Below are 14,520 nucleotides of genomic sequence, written 5' to 3'. Positions count from 1 at the left end.
TCATCTAAATGCTTGTCCTTATACATATCTGGCCGTAGCCCTTAATGTGTACCATACCCGCAATTTATAAACTCATATTGGCGTTTTCAATAATAAAATCATTCATCTTATTAAATAAAATCAGATAAGATAATAGAATTAAAGTAAACTCAAATAAATCATATTATTAAAAACGTAAGTAGCAAAGCAAAGCAAACATAAATTAAAGCAAAAGCACAAAAACAGAATGTCGAAATCATCTCATTCTCTTAGGCAATCTGAAGTCTCATAATCCATAAGGTCATCCTGGTCATGATCAAAATCGTTTTCCCCATCATGGTGGACCAAATGGGCTTCTGGATTCTTCCCTTTATGGCTCTCTTGATAGAGATCACAAAGTCTGGGAGTCCTACAATTCTTTGCCCAATGGTTATCCATTCCACACCTGTGGCATCCTGATTTGGACGAGTGTGGTGGTTTAGAGATACCACTGCTTCTGCCTCGACCACGGCCATAGCTAGGACCACTACCACGGTTATAGTGGTTCCCTTTCCCACGGCCGTGTGAGCTATAATTCCCACGCCCGCCACGCCCTCTTCATCCACCACGGCCTCCTCCACCATAGCCATTTCCATAGCCGTGTGGTTTATCATGATGGACGTGGTTACTTTCTTTGGTGGGTTCTTTCTATTCCTCTACATCCTTATTGGCTTCAGGTAATGGAGTTGATCCAGGAGGTCTCATCTCACTGTTCCTCATGAGTAACTCATTATTAGCCTCAGCGAATAATAGGCATGAGATCAGATCAGTATAGGTGGTGAAACCTTTCTTTCTGTATTGCTGTTGCAGCAACATGTTGCTAGAATGGAATGTGGAGAAAGTCTTTTCCAACAAATCCTTCTTTGTTACAGTCTCACCACAAAGTCTCATTTTAGAGACAATTTTGAATAGAGCTGAGTTATATTCATCCACGATTTCGAAATCCTGGATTCTCAGATGTTTCCAATCATATGTAGCCTTTGGTAGTAACACCATTTTCTGGTGATCATATCTCCGCTGTAAAGCGGTCCAAAGTTCTAGAGGATTTTAAGTAGTCAGATACTGATCTTTTAGACCCTCAGTGAGATGATGGCAGATAATACTTATTGCCATGTATAAATTTTTGTCATTCTCTATATTCCCCTCGATGATAGTATCACACGGCTATGGGGATGATATGCAATGAGGCCACACGGCCTAGGTGATATATGATGCATAGCAAACTTAGGATTTAGATGATCTATATGCAGCAAGATTATTATGCACTAAGGCCACACGACCATACTATCAAGATACAAACAAGGCCACACGGCCATGGTGCAATTACTAGCATACGAATTCACTAAGGGTTATATAGCAATTTAGCTTTCAATCAAAGGCAATGAATCGGAATTAGGGTTTATGCGGATTTAGGGTTTCAGAAACAAGTCTGGTCAACTTAGGGTTTAGGCTTTCAGATTAGGGTTTAAAAACAATTGATCTAGCCACTGATCCTAAACTTCAAATTAATTTAGAAATCTAACAACTAAATTTAGCAGTATGCGATTTTAAGGTTTCAAAGCCTTTAAGGTTTCATATTCGATATTAGGGTTTTTAGAAAACAGATTATGAGATCAATCAAAATATCAACCTAACTCTCAATCAAGAAGATCAATCAAAACAAATAAGAATCAAACATGCTTCAATTCGAATTTATAACATGATATTTAGGGTAAAACGAATTTAGGGTTCTCAGAAAACAAAAACAGATCAGAAGGTAAAATATTCTAGCAACCTAAACCTCAAAACATTAAAAGATTTAATCAAACAAGAACAATCATCAAAACAGATTCACATTAGGGTTTAAGGTTTTGATTCGATTTCTAGCAATTTTAGGGTTTACGTTTTCTGGGTTTTGATTTAATCATAGATCAAGGGAGATTTAAGCACACGATATGATCATTGGATCATAGGGTTTTGAGAGGGTTTTGAGATTCAAAACTGATTAGGGTTTTGAGTTTGATTGATCAATATATCAATCTCGATTTAGGGTTTGGGGATCGAACTTTTAGAGCTTCGATTTACTCATTAGGGTTTGATCTATTATCCTATGGCTTTTATCATAAAGATTAGGTTTTATGGTTTCATTCTTTATCAATCAACCCAATTCGATTCATATGTTCTTAGAATTCGAATTACCTTTAGCTTAGTTGATTGTTGAAACCGGACCACCAAAGAATGAACCTCGAGGTGGACAGGAACGGGACGCGAGCTGGCATGGACGCGAGCTGGCCTGGAACGGATTGAGGCTGAGATCGCGAGCGGCTGATCGTTGAACGGGAGTTGTTGCTATCGGATCGCGAGCGGCTCTGATGTGAACGGGACGCTTGCTGTCTGGAACGCGAGCTGTCCTGGATCAAGAGCTGAGGCTGAGTTCGTCTGAGCTGAGAGCGTCTGAAGCTGAGACGGGAACGCGGGGTTGCTGATCGGGAACGCGTAGGATCGGGATGCAATCGGGATTAGGGTGTTCACCGGGTAGGATTAGCTTTAGGGTTTTAGAGGCTATCGTGCTGATAACGTATTATAAAACTAAGGGGAATAGTTTGTATATTTATTCATAAAACATATGGTTCCTTTATATAAGGATTACAAGATATAGAAATATGAAAATTATCCAAAACCTAAACCAACTAGGATTAGGAAAACTACTAAGACAAGAGAAAGGAAAAACATCCCAAAGACTTAGCCGCCTATGTGTATGGGCCGAGTATGGTCTTGGAAGATGCTATGGTTATGGGTCATCTATAATATGATTTATAACAGTTCTTTTATTTAGTATTTTATAGAAGACACAATATATAGCATATCCCCAATATATTAAAGGAGAAACACTTTTAAAACTTATCTTAAAAGTTTATTGGCAAGGAATGTGATGTGGTGACGTGGCTTCACGAGAACCTTTTATTTAGTAAAACGCTTACATGTCACGCAGAGAACATTTCTCATCAAAACTGTGAATTTAATGTGTTCACACTAACATTCCTTTAAAAGAATTTTATACCATCTATATTTTTCTCGACGAACACTTTTACGTGATAAACCTTCGGCTTCAAGTTCGATTAGTTGATTTATCAATCCTCTCAATATAATCATAGCATAAATAAAGATTCCTTATTCCTCTATACGTTTCTGTTAAAAACGGTAACCCATCTATCGCCATTAAATCGACAGATCCGTAAAGACGACAAAACGATGAAACTTTAGTATGATGCCAAGTGTTAATGAAAGAACCATTTTCTCCGTACATGCTTTCATGCATTTAGCAGAGCACTCATGATATATGGTGTTTTTGGCATCTTGTATATATGTTTTCTAATTGGTTTTCAAGTCTTTATCGAGTCTTCTTAGTCCTTCTTGAGTCATTACAGGTCTGGAGTTGCATTGGATGAGAGATGCACCAGTTAGAACAAAAGATGCAGAAAAGAATGCAATCTAGAGATTTTCACGCGGAACAGTCTGAGTGACTGTTCCCGATAGCGGAGCAACCCGAGTGATTGTTTCGGATAGAGCGGAGCAACCCAAGTGCATGTTCCAACGGCATAGATTTTTAAGAAAACTACAAGTCATTACGGAATTTTCCCTAATTATCCCATGTTTTTCTCCCAGCCGCCTGTGGCTTTGATATATCATATTTTTCTCTTTTTTTTTACATTCTACGCTACTTTTTACACAAGGAACCAGACTTGAGATTTTAGAGATTTGTGATTTGATACTTTATAAAGGGAGAAGGCTCCATGTCTCTCACCATAGAGAAGCACCCCCTGAACCCTTATTCTATTTTATCTACACATGTTTTATTCAGTCTCTGTCTCTGTGTTTTCTCTGTTCATGGCTGAATAGTCAACTTGCTTAGTCTAGGGTGTTTGGGTGTTAGATCCGTGAGTTAAACATAAATACGTGAAACCATTGATTGTCTTCATTCATAATTGTTCTTAATGCTTGCGTTAAACTGGCCGCTTAATGTTAGATCCTAGGTTTAACTTGTTCATTAACCGTGTAATAGGTTGCTAGATCTGTTATGAATGAGCATTGCATCCATAACCAGCGAAAGTAGATGTTAGGGTGTTTTGTGAACATATCGGACTTGATCTCTAGTGCTTGCTGTCGCGTTTTGATCCAAACGAGAGTTTAAGTATCAAGATTGATCAGCATAGGGAGCAGTACCACGACAGTGGACTGTTCTATTTGAGTGATCCGAGTTCTAGACTTGCTCTTAATCGAACTTGAATAATTGTTTGGCTCACACTTGCTTAACACCCGACCAAACCACCCTAGGCTAGCATTTTAGTTATCTGAATACTTTAATTAATCTTGTTACTTGTTTCTCACGAAACCCTCAAATTTTAAAACCCCCATATTGTTTTAGCTAAGTATTGATCCCATAAAGATAAAGTGTAATCGTTGGTCTCTGTTGATTTGATCCTAAAGTGCTACATCGACATACCATTCGATTGTGGTAGTGTGCACATTAGGTTAATTGGTGTGCGTACACGTAATATCAACTCACGTTTTTGAGAACCGCCTCTCATTGCTGAAAGAGTACGTTGAAAATCTATTTCTAGATAAATGTGTCATACTCGGTTTTGTTACTGCTCGATGAGGTGATCTCTGTTTCGAGGAGAATGAATCACTGTAAATCGTCTCGGCTTAGTGTATTGGTCTTCTCGAGCAAGCAATATAAGCATGCGAGTGTCACCACCTTCGCCGCCATGAGAGCTCTACATTACATGACCTTGAAGATGAGAAGAAACTTCCAGGAACGAACCACCAGCAAGTCTCATGTGCTGGTCGCATCTGGAACAACCTTTACATTTTAGAGGGTCAAATAACCTTCAATTTATTTTATTATGCAACTATGTTTTCTGAATTTAAAGGAGTTGTATATTTTTTTTATTTCACACATTTATTGTTTTGCTTATAATATGTTATTGATCCATTTTTTTCGATTTTATGTATTAATCCCTTAAATCCAACTACTACAACATGATAGGCAAAATATAAAAAAAAAATATTTTCCAAAACTTCTTCTCAAACTTGCAAACACCATATTTCAAAATTTTAATATTAATGAACCCATTATAAAAAAGTTTCTGGCTTCACCCCTGATAACAATCATACTTTTAGTTCTATCTAACTATCGCTTAAAGTATATCTTATGTTATACATAATCATAATATATAATTTCAACATTAATATAGATATCTTATTCCGTGCAAAAGCGAGTTACTATCTAGGATATATGTACAACACAAACTATAATGGGGGATCGATGAGATCAATAAAGACAAGATTTAGTTAGGGAAAATAAGTTAATATCTTAGAAGAAGAAATTTATCATTATCTAGAAATATAATATTTCCATTTACGTTTATCTTTTTTCAATCATTTATGTTTATCTTAATTTATAGAAATTAGATATAATTACTTACTTACATATATTCTATTCTTTTATACTAGTATTATTTATACACTAATTACATTCATTATTAATAAATATATTTTTGAAATAATTCAATATTTTTTAAAAAATTATACTCCATATGTTTCTAAATAGATGATGTTTTAGAAAGTTTTTGATATTTCAAAATAGATGATGTTTTTATATATCAATGTACTTTTTCACTTTATCAAAAAATGTGTAACCAATGATATTTTGTATTATGTTTTGTGACTGGTTGAATAGTTTTTAATTTATATTTTAATGATATTTTTAAGATAAAAAACAAGTTTTTTAATAGTTGTGCACAATCTTAAAACTACGATCTTAAAACTTGATGTATTTCGAAATAGAGGGAATATAAAATTAAGAGTTTTACTTGAGGAAAGAAGGAGGACGCGATCTCATCTTTTATGTTATCAGTTTACTTGAACAGACGATCTCATCTTTGTGTTCAACAATCTATTTGTTTCTTCCTTTATCCCCATGTACATTCATCCTAACCATCTACAAGAACACATAAGATAATCTATGAAAGTTAAAAGTACCTTGGTGCGTGAGTGTTTCCGCTAGATGAATTAGAAGAAGCTTTGATATTTTCTATGTATAAACGTAAGAATTAGGGAAATGATCTAATCATTTCAAAACCTTTCATCCATTTAAAAGAGGTGTGGATGGCACAGAGCCACTAGAAACAAAAGGAGCAAACATCACTACACAACCAAGAGTAACCCTAAGCTGCTTTAGATTGGAGAAAACTGTAAAATTGTACAAAGACTAAACTCTTAACTCCTAACTATCCCCTAAACTCTCTCAAAGCTGAGAGCATTCATCCCTGCCAAGTTAATGGTAAGCACTAAACGACACGTGTCCTGCAACTAGTTTAAGAATTGTTGCCTCAACTCTCTACCAGATAAAACCTGCCCAGGATTGTTCACCGGTTGAGTCTGATTCACTACCCATCTCGTCATCATAACTTTCATCCGGAAGCAACTTGATTCTGTCAGCATGCTCAATCAACCAATCACTGAACCCCGGAGAAGCAGCGAGTCCCGCCATTGCTTCCCTCGTCGTCTCTCGTGTCACCTCTTCATACTCGTCCTTTGACAACTTCTTCCGGTTCGGCGTCCTGTGGTACGTAGAATAATAATCCTTCCTTTCAATCGGTATTCTCCGGTTAAATGAAGACCGTGACATCGCATTCCTCAAACCTGCGGTTACACCACACCAAAAAAATTTATCAATTATTATTTCGTTTAAGGCCAACAAATGTAAAAAGCATGTTAAATAATACCGTTAGAAGGAGAACCAGTATATGAAGGTACAGTCCAAGCACTGTTCCACAGTCCACCTCCTCCGGGACGGCTAAGAAACTCAGCTCGTCCATGCATAGGACGTCCCTTACCTGCAGGGACCAGCCACTGCCTTTGAGTTACAACGCTTTTCCTGCGTAATTGCAACATTGTTTCAGTCTTAAAGACAGAGGACGCTTTTTCAAGATACATAAAGACAAGGCGAGTGAGCACATACCTTCTGTGAATGGTTCTGCTGATAAGATAACCGAGTAAGCTAGCTGAGAGGAAAGCTCCCATCGCCAAAAGGGTATCCATTGTGCTCTGAAGTAAAAGAGAGTGTAACACATCAGATTATTATTATTTTTATAACACTTCTATTTACCAAACAATATGCAATTTGTACCTGGAAGATAAACGTGGCGGCTACAGAACGCATTGCCCATTTAACAAACTGGGCAACACTAGCATCCACACCTCCATCTTTGGAAACCACAAACTTCCTCACCGTCCAGAATCCAAAAGCAGCTCCTGTGATGGCTATTCCCACAAGCACGAGGATTGCAACCTGAGTGTAGGAATCAAGTAACAATTGTTATTTAAGCTTATGCTACATACACCTGCAAGAACTGAAAATAGAGGCTTTGTAGCTTTCTGCAGAAGCAGGGGACTATGACACTTACTGGACTATACATGTCTTCACTCAGCCCGAAGTTGACAAGAATCATGTCGATCATCATTGAGAACTGATGTAGAATGAATGATCCAGCCCCTACCTGCAACATTAAGTTTCAAAAGTAAGCACTTTCTATATAAACTAATTGCTCGGAGAACCAGAGGCGGTGGCAAAACATACTCACCACAGATCCGTAGAAAGCAAGATACATAACGTTTTTCCTCCCGGTAGGCAATAGCCTCATAACCTGCAAAAAGAAGCACCATTTTGCCATAACTATTGAGCAATACTATAATGATTAGGAAGAAAAAAATCCACACTTACCTGGAAAATAATGATAAGAACGACGAGGAAGACACCAACAGCCATAGAGCTGGTGTAGTAAAATGGAAGCCAGCTGCTGACAACTGGTGCTGCCAAGATCACCACCAGTCCGACCACAAGACAGAGAATACGCCATTGCTGAAAATCTGCAGAAAAGAAAAACATAATCAGAGAGTGAAGATTAGTCACTAAAGCCGGAACAGGTCTCTAAGAGAGAAGAAGGAGGAACCTTCTGTAATGGAGATGGTGACTGAAGCAGAAGATTGACCAGTGTACTTCAAATCAATGTATTGTGTATCATATGGGGACATGACAAAGCTCCACTGGCCCTTCTGAAGATTTTTCCAATCAGATTTCTCACACTGACACATTCCAAGTGAAGCATTCCTGAAAAGAGACCACCATAGTACAATGGTGAAACAAGGCTTTTTCCTTACTAACATATGAAAACATGGATAGAAGAAAAGGTATTGCACTTACCGGTGAACACAAATCTGAATTTTGCAGTGTAGCCTCTCCGAGAGAGTAACCAAAGGAGCCAACTTGACCTTAAAAGAATGTGCATACTTTCCTAATTCGGTTCTTGGGTAGCCAGAGACTTGGATGCGCTCGCACGAAGTAAGGTTGACACTCAGAGCTGAGTTGCCCGGACCAACACCTGTGATATGTCATTACATAAATAAGCAAACCTATGAAACGTATATGCAGGGGAAAACATAAAATAAAAATTCAAGCTTTATGTATCCTCAGTTCCAAAGGAGAAAGCTTTATGGTCTGTGGAATGAACCCAAGAGCTACACTAGCAGATTGAAGTGAAGTGAAGTGACACAAAACCCAATTCTCACAAAATCAAAAAGACCCAGCAGGGAACTTCAAATCCCTAAGTGTTTATCAAGAAGCGAAGAGAGAATCAAAGTAGAAGGGGGTATCAAATAAGTACTTTAAAGAGCAACACATGAGTAACTAGAGAGCGAGATTGTTAAGAGTCATGAAGTAACACACAGTACCTTTGAGCGCCTCCGTGTCCGATGCGACTAGGGAGGATAAGAGAAAGAATACAATAAGATGAAGGAGAACAGAGATTCGATGAGGATGAGGATGAGGAAGATACGAAGAAGAAGAAGAAGCCATTATTGAGTGACCCCTTGCCTCTCTCTCTCTCTCTCGCTCGCCAAACGAAGACGGAAGGAACTGTGAGAAGCGCGCCTCTCAGAACGCTATATTTAAGCTTTGCGTTTTGTGCGCGTCGCGTTGTATTCAAGTGGAGAGAGAGTCTCGGTTTAGTTAAATTAATTGTTTTTGGAGCGCGTAGCGTTGTATGTAGACCTCGGTATCGAAGTCTCGGTTCGGCTCTGGTTTGGTTTCTTCTATGCAGATAATTCCGGTTTTCTTTTACCACCCCTTTGAAAATTGGTATGGGTATTTATATGTTCAGAACCAGCAAAAATACTCGAATATTTATTTATTCAAACTATATTTAAGTTACATAAATACTTGGAAAAGACAACCAAGTTACCTATAAAAATATCTGATGAAGTACACCTAAAATCTGAAAACTTTGTTAACAATATATCGATGTTAGAAACTTTGCAAAAAGTGAAAAAATCTTAATCTAAAACAATGCATAGAAACGTGTGATCTAGCTTGTGGGTTTTAGGTCTAAGTTTTGGTTCTCGAGTGTCATGTTTGGTCTCTCCCATTGTGGAGCTTTGGTCTTGAAGATTTAGAATCTAATATCAATGTATTCGAATAATGTCTTCCCTTCGGTTTCTTCATATATGAAATGCGGTGTTGAAAAAAATAGAGTAGAACAAATTGCCTAGTAATCTAAGCGAATATGGTTATTTTCGATTTGGATTCAAATTTGAAATTTGCACATTGTTGAAAAAAATTGTCCAACAAGTTAATAAATCAAACGGGGAATCATCAAAATTTGTTATGTTCTTTGTAAGAAACTACAAAATTTAAACCACTCTTTAAACGCAAGAAAATAATAGTTTCACTTATCTCTTTGTTCTATTATCTGATTTTTGAATCATATTATGGTAATTGACGGTGGTGTTGTCGATCATTCATTTTGTTTTTTTTTCAAACACTAGAAGAACATGTACACCATAAAGACTTAAACTTTCTAAGATCTGTTCATGTGACCCATAAACTAGATGGTTAGGCAAATTTGATCTAAACCTAAATGATTATGACATCTAATCAAGATATATAAATCCAATCTAGAGATTCACTTGAGAATCCGAAAGTTGGTAAATCAAGGTCTAGAAAACGACCACTGAGGGAAAATAATTGTTTTTAAGAGCAGCGATTTGTTGATAGAGGTTGAAAATGATGACATGGTGTTAGAGAGATTTAGGGTTGAAGAAGATAACTAATATTTGATTGATTATTCTTGAATGAGCTAAACGCTTACAAGTAGTGTTTGCACAAACCGACTCTTAACCAATATAGTGGTTTATTTAACCAAACCGAAATGGACTTAACCAAACTAAAATGAGTAATTAACAACTTGCATATCTCTTTAAAATTAACAGTCATAGTGATAACAAGTTCGGTATAAACCTTTAACCTAACATATGCAGAACCATGTTGTATACGTTTCTGAGAGCCAGGACCGGTCATGAGATTTTGAAGGCTATAGACGATTTACTAAAGATTTTAAAATTTTTGGAGACCTATATCTATATAATTTTCTTCAAAAAAAATTAGAGAGTTGAAACGAATGTTTCATCTGGTTTTGCCCAAAACGAGCATTGATGAGAGCACAACTTAACCTCGAGAGATTTTGTAAATTACAAGCTTTCAAAAAACGTCCCCATTTTGGTCATGATAAACGATTGCACGATGCTCTGGGTGTTTTGGTTTTTTTTGGTTTTCAAGTCTTAACCCGAATTAATCGAATTGACAGAAAAAACGAATCGAAAATACGATAGGTCCGGTCCATAGCTCGGTTCCAATCCGGTATCCCTTTTGCAAAAACCAATAAAGGACCGGAATTGCATTCACTCCGACCGAAACCAAATCGAAGAACCGAATTCTTTTTCTTGTTTTTGGTTATGTTTGACTTGGCGTTGTAATGACGCCCCCCTCTGCGTGAAAGTGAAGCTTCGCTCGATTAACTCACCTATATATACAAGTTATTTAAACTTTCTTCTGATTCCTACAACTTCGATCAACCAGTTGGTTCCTCTATACTCGCCAGATTAATCAATCGGCAAATCGCTTTTGTCCCCTAATCTCCTCTTTCTTTTAACGAGTTTACTGGTTACCTATAGTTTTGTCATATTTGTAGTTTTCGGTTAGCTCTGTTCTGTTCTGAGTAATTTTAAGAAAAAAAAAAACTGTACGCCGAACAGAACATGTCTAGTAGTGAGTTGTGTCTGGAGAGGCCTTTGTTTGGCGGCGCTATTACCAGCGCCTTCCCTCAAAGATTCCAGGTCTGTGTCTCATCATCAATCATGTTCTCGCTCTCTTTTTCTTTTTGATAATAATCAGTGTTCTATCAACAATGGTTTCATGATTTCTTCAGGATGCGAGTAATATCCGACAAGTTCCAGATCATCAGGTTATTACACTCTTCCTCTACCAAACATAATGTTGTTATAAAGATTTGGATAGACAGAATCTCTAATCTCAAGTATTTGGTTTGGCAGGAAGTGTTTGTGGATCCTTCAAGAGATGAGAGTTTGATATTCGAGCTTTTAGATTTCAAGAGCGACGTTGGGGACAACGGCAGTGCTTCTTGGTTTCTTCAGGATCTTGCTCGTGAGCAAGACGCCGAAGCATTCAAGGTAACCCACTTGAACTTTGGAATACAAAACACGATTCAGTTTCACTTTTGGAAGTTTCAACCTTTCTTGTATTCTTCTTGTGCACCAAAGACTTTAAAACATATGTATAGAATGTTTGAGCCTTTTCAGTAATAATAAGAATAGTTGAGGCTTGTGTTTTTCATTGCCATGCTTTTAATTTCGTAAAGTCGTATAACTAGCTAGAGCGTATTTGTTATTTCTCAGTTCAGTTTCTGAAACTAGTCGAACTAGAAACAATTATCTTGTATGTCTTTGATTATATGATACAAAACAATAGTAGTAATGTTGCACATGTAATTTCAGTTGATTGACCAATCACAAGTCATTGAAGCTCCTGGACTCTCCTTCAGAAACATCCCTGCCGTTGTCACATCTGCTGTTGGAGAGATGGTAAGATTAATTCATTTGATGCTTCCCCTTTTGTTTTCCTTTTTTTTTTCTAACAAAGAATGATTACAGGCTATATCCAAAGGAAGACAGGGAAGAGATGCACAAAACTTAGTTAGGGTAATTAATTAAGTTTCTCCTTGTGCTGTCCTTTGAATGTGGTTCCTCTTCTTCAGCTGGTCTTAATGTGATGATCTCTTCTGGCAGGTATATGTGGCGAATCTTCGTCTCAAGGGAGTTGAAACAGATGTCTTAGTGACTGCGTATGAACCTATTCTCATCAAGTGAGTCCCCATAAACGTGTTGTTGTTATTGTTGTTCCATGTTGTCTTTGGTCTCATGTGTTTGCATTTTGTGTGCAGCCCACTGAGCGAAAGCGCGAATGCTGTGGGATCTGGTTTAGCTGTGCCAGCTTCACAATCTGGAATTTCGCCAATGTGTGATGTCATTAAACATGCAGTCTCTACGTTCAGAGTCAATGACTGGAGTCTTTTCGGTTCCTCTGCTTGAGTCCATGCTTCATCAGCAAAACCAAACAGTGCAAATCTGCCAACTGGTGTTATGTGGTTTCTTAATGTTGAAGTTCATTAGTTTGTGTTGCGTTTGGATAGCTTGGCTTCTCAACCGGTTTGAGTTTAGAGTTCTTCCTTTTACGAATTACTTTGAGAGTTTATATAGAAATAGAAAGCCGAATGATACACTTCTTTGCCCAACACAATAATTGAATTAAGCCACGAAGACTTGATGGATAAAGAAAATAACTGGAAATGGTTATAATTCAATTTTTTTTTACATCAAAAGACTATTCTAATAGGTGGTCTCAGAATTAATACTGGAATAAAATAATTAACAAAAAAAATAAATCTCGATGAAAATTACATGTAGTTTTGTCTAATGAATCAGATGTCCTGTTTTGCGCCTGTCAACAGTGAACAATATTGAAAACTGAAATCTTCTTTGTAAAGTAGTTTACTCTGTATGTTCAGTCGAGAAACTAAGTCATGATGTCGGGTCTTAAATCATTGAAGTTAAGGCTTTTACCGTCCGTCCCAAAAAACTGATATATATATTGAATAGTGAAACATATTTTCCATTGACCAAATAAATGATTTAGAGCATGAGTATTAGGGTTCAGATAATTTTTTTAATATTTTTTTGTGAATCCATGAATAGTTATGAACCTGTATTTATCTTTTTCTGTATTGGTTAACCTGAAGAAAGAGTTCATAAGACTAAAATAATAATATTTAATTTTTTTTTTAAATTCAAATTATTCAGAATACATGAATAAAATATTAAAAATATTATTAAATTTGTGAAAACTATTTATTCAATACATTAAAAGAGTAGATTACATAAATTGAGAAATTGAAAAATATACAAAGCTTATTCATCTTCATCACCAAACTTTGATTAAAACCTTGTTGTATTGCTCTGTTTGCTATTGTTACTTGTCACACACTCACAACTATTGAATCTGCTTAGCTTAAGAAATGACTTGTATTCTCACTGATTCACATCACTAGGACTGGTTCGACATTCACCCCCCTACACTACAACATTTGCAATAGGCAGAAAAACCTATTATCAAAATTCCGTCAGTAAGATAGTAGGCCATACGATAAGTGTGGTTGTTGACCTTGAACTTAACTTTAGGCGCTCGACCATGTAAGATGTCATCAAAAACAGGTGACCAATCAAGAAAATTGATATCGTTGAGTGTACCTGGTAAGCCGAAAAAAGCGTGCCATATCCAAAGATCTTGTGATGCCACGGCTTCTAAGACAATTGTCGGCTTTCCTGAACCCCGTGTGAACTGACCTTTCCAAGCCGTTGGGCAGTTTTTCCACTCCCAATGCATACAGTCGATGCTGCCTATCATCCCCGGAAACCCCCGTACCTCTCCAACATCGAGTAATCGTTGAAGATCCTCTGCTGTAGGGCTTCGTAGATATTCATCTCCAAACAATAGTATTATTGCATCAGTGAAATTTGCCAAACATAAACGTGTTGTACTGTCACCAAGTCGGAGATATTCGTCATATGTATCTCTCGATTGACCATATGCCAGCATACGTATAGCTGCCGTACACTTTTGAAGAGGAGATAGTCCGTTCCTTCCGCAAGCACTTCGTTTTTGCTGAAAGTATGGAACTTCATTACTTATACGTTCCACAATGCGAAGGAACAATGATTTGTTCATTCGAAAACGCTTCCTAAACATTTCCGGTGGATATGTAGGATTATCATTGAAATAATCGTTCCATAGCTGATTGTGTCCTTGTTCCCGAGCTCTTTCGATATAAGCCCGTCTTTTGGACTTGTTGGGGTGACCATGAATCACTGAGTCGATGTAATTATCAACAACTTGGTCGATCATTTCTTCTAAAGCTTCATCAACTTCATCACTTGATGAGGAAGACATTGGTGGGTTTTTTTTTTCCTAAAAAAGAAAAGGAGATTTGTAACTACAATTTCATTAATTGTACATATTTCTATAATTCTATTATATGATCTTCTATCAAA

General features: G+C 37.0%; 3 protein-coding genes across 3 annotated transcripts; 1 reads left to right on the top strand and 2 right to left on the bottom strand.

Moving 5' to 3' along the window:
• Window positions 1-666: 666 nt before the first annotated feature.
• LOC106297962 lies at window positions 667-1,014 on the bottom strand. Its single transcript, XM_013734082.1, has one exon. It carries the CDS (start codon window positions 1,012-1,014, stop codon window positions 667-669), a length of 348 nt encoding a protein of 115 aa, XP_013589536.1.
• A 5,099-nt stretch (window positions 1,015-6,113) lies between these two features.
• LOC106298368 lies at window positions 6,114-9,019 on the bottom strand. The gene is made up of 10 exons (XM_013734477.1): window positions 8,794-9,019; window positions 8,267-8,444; window positions 8,016-8,173; window positions 7,787-7,932; window positions 7,647-7,709; window positions 7,470-7,562; window positions 7,193-7,354; window positions 7,025-7,110; window positions 6,789-6,940; window positions 6,114-6,705 (listed from the first exon to the last, which is right to left on the bottom strand). The coding sequence occupies exons 1-10, from the start codon at window positions 8,915-8,917 to the stop codon at window positions 6,401-6,403; spliced, it is 1,467 nt and encodes a 488-aa protein (XP_013589931.1). The 5' UTR covers window positions 8,918-9,019; the 3' UTR covers window positions 6,114-6,400.
• Window positions 9,020-10,968: 1,949 nt separating this feature from the next.
• LOC106299379 (probable ran guanine nucleotide release factor) lies at window positions 10,969-12,692 on the top strand. The gene is made up of 8 exons (XM_013735479.1): window positions 10,969-11,009; window positions 11,143-11,232; window positions 11,325-11,360; window positions 11,449-11,586; window positions 11,911-11,997; window positions 12,067-12,114; window positions 12,202-12,278; window positions 12,357-12,692. The coding sequence occupies exons 2-8, from the start codon at window positions 11,155-11,157 to the stop codon at window positions 12,502-12,504; spliced, it is 612 nt and encodes a 203-aa protein (XP_013590933.1). The 5' UTR covers window positions 10,969-11,009; window positions 11,143-11,154; the 3' UTR covers window positions 12,505-12,692.
• Window positions 12,693-14,520: the final 1,828 nt, after the last annotated feature.

Source organism: Brassica oleracea, chromosome C6 (assembly GCF_000695525.1).
Source record: "Brassica oleracea var. oleracea cultivar TO1000 chromosome C6, BOL, whole genome shotgun sequence".
NCBI classification, from domain to species: Eukaryota; Viridiplantae; Streptophyta; class Magnoliopsida; order Brassicales; family Brassicaceae; genus Brassica; species Brassica oleracea.
Note: the sequence above shows the minus strand (reverse complement) of the source record. Positions and strands in the feature narration are given on the sequence as shown.

Coding starts and splice junctions, on each gene's coding strand:
- LOC106299379 (XM_013735479.1), top strand. CDS start 11,155: ATGTCTAGTAGTGAGTTGTGTCTGGAGAGGCCTTTGTTTGGCGGCGCT. Junction 11,587..11,910: donor AAGACGCCGAAGCATTCAAG/GTAACCCACTTG, acceptor ATGTAATTTCAG/TTGATTGACCAATCACAAGT. Junction 11,998..12,066: donor CATCTGCTGTTGGAGAGATG/GTAAGATTAATT, acceptor GAATGATTACAG/GCTATATCCAAAGGAAGACA.
- LOC106298368 (XM_013734477.1), bottom strand. CDS start 8,917: ATGGCTTCTTCTTCTTCTTCGTATCTTCCTCATCCTCATCCTCATCGA. Junction 8,445..8,793: donor GGACACGGAGGCGCTCAAAG/GTACTGTGTGTT, acceptor GACATATCACAG/GTGTTGGTCCGGGCAACTCA. Junction 6,941..7,024: donor AGCAGAACCATTCACAGAAG/GTATGTGCTCAC, acceptor GCAATTACGCAG/GAAAAGCGTTGTAACTCAAA.
- LOC106297962 (XM_013734082.1), bottom strand. CDS start 1,014: ATGGTGTTACTACCAAAGGCTACATATGATTGGAAACATCTGAGAATC.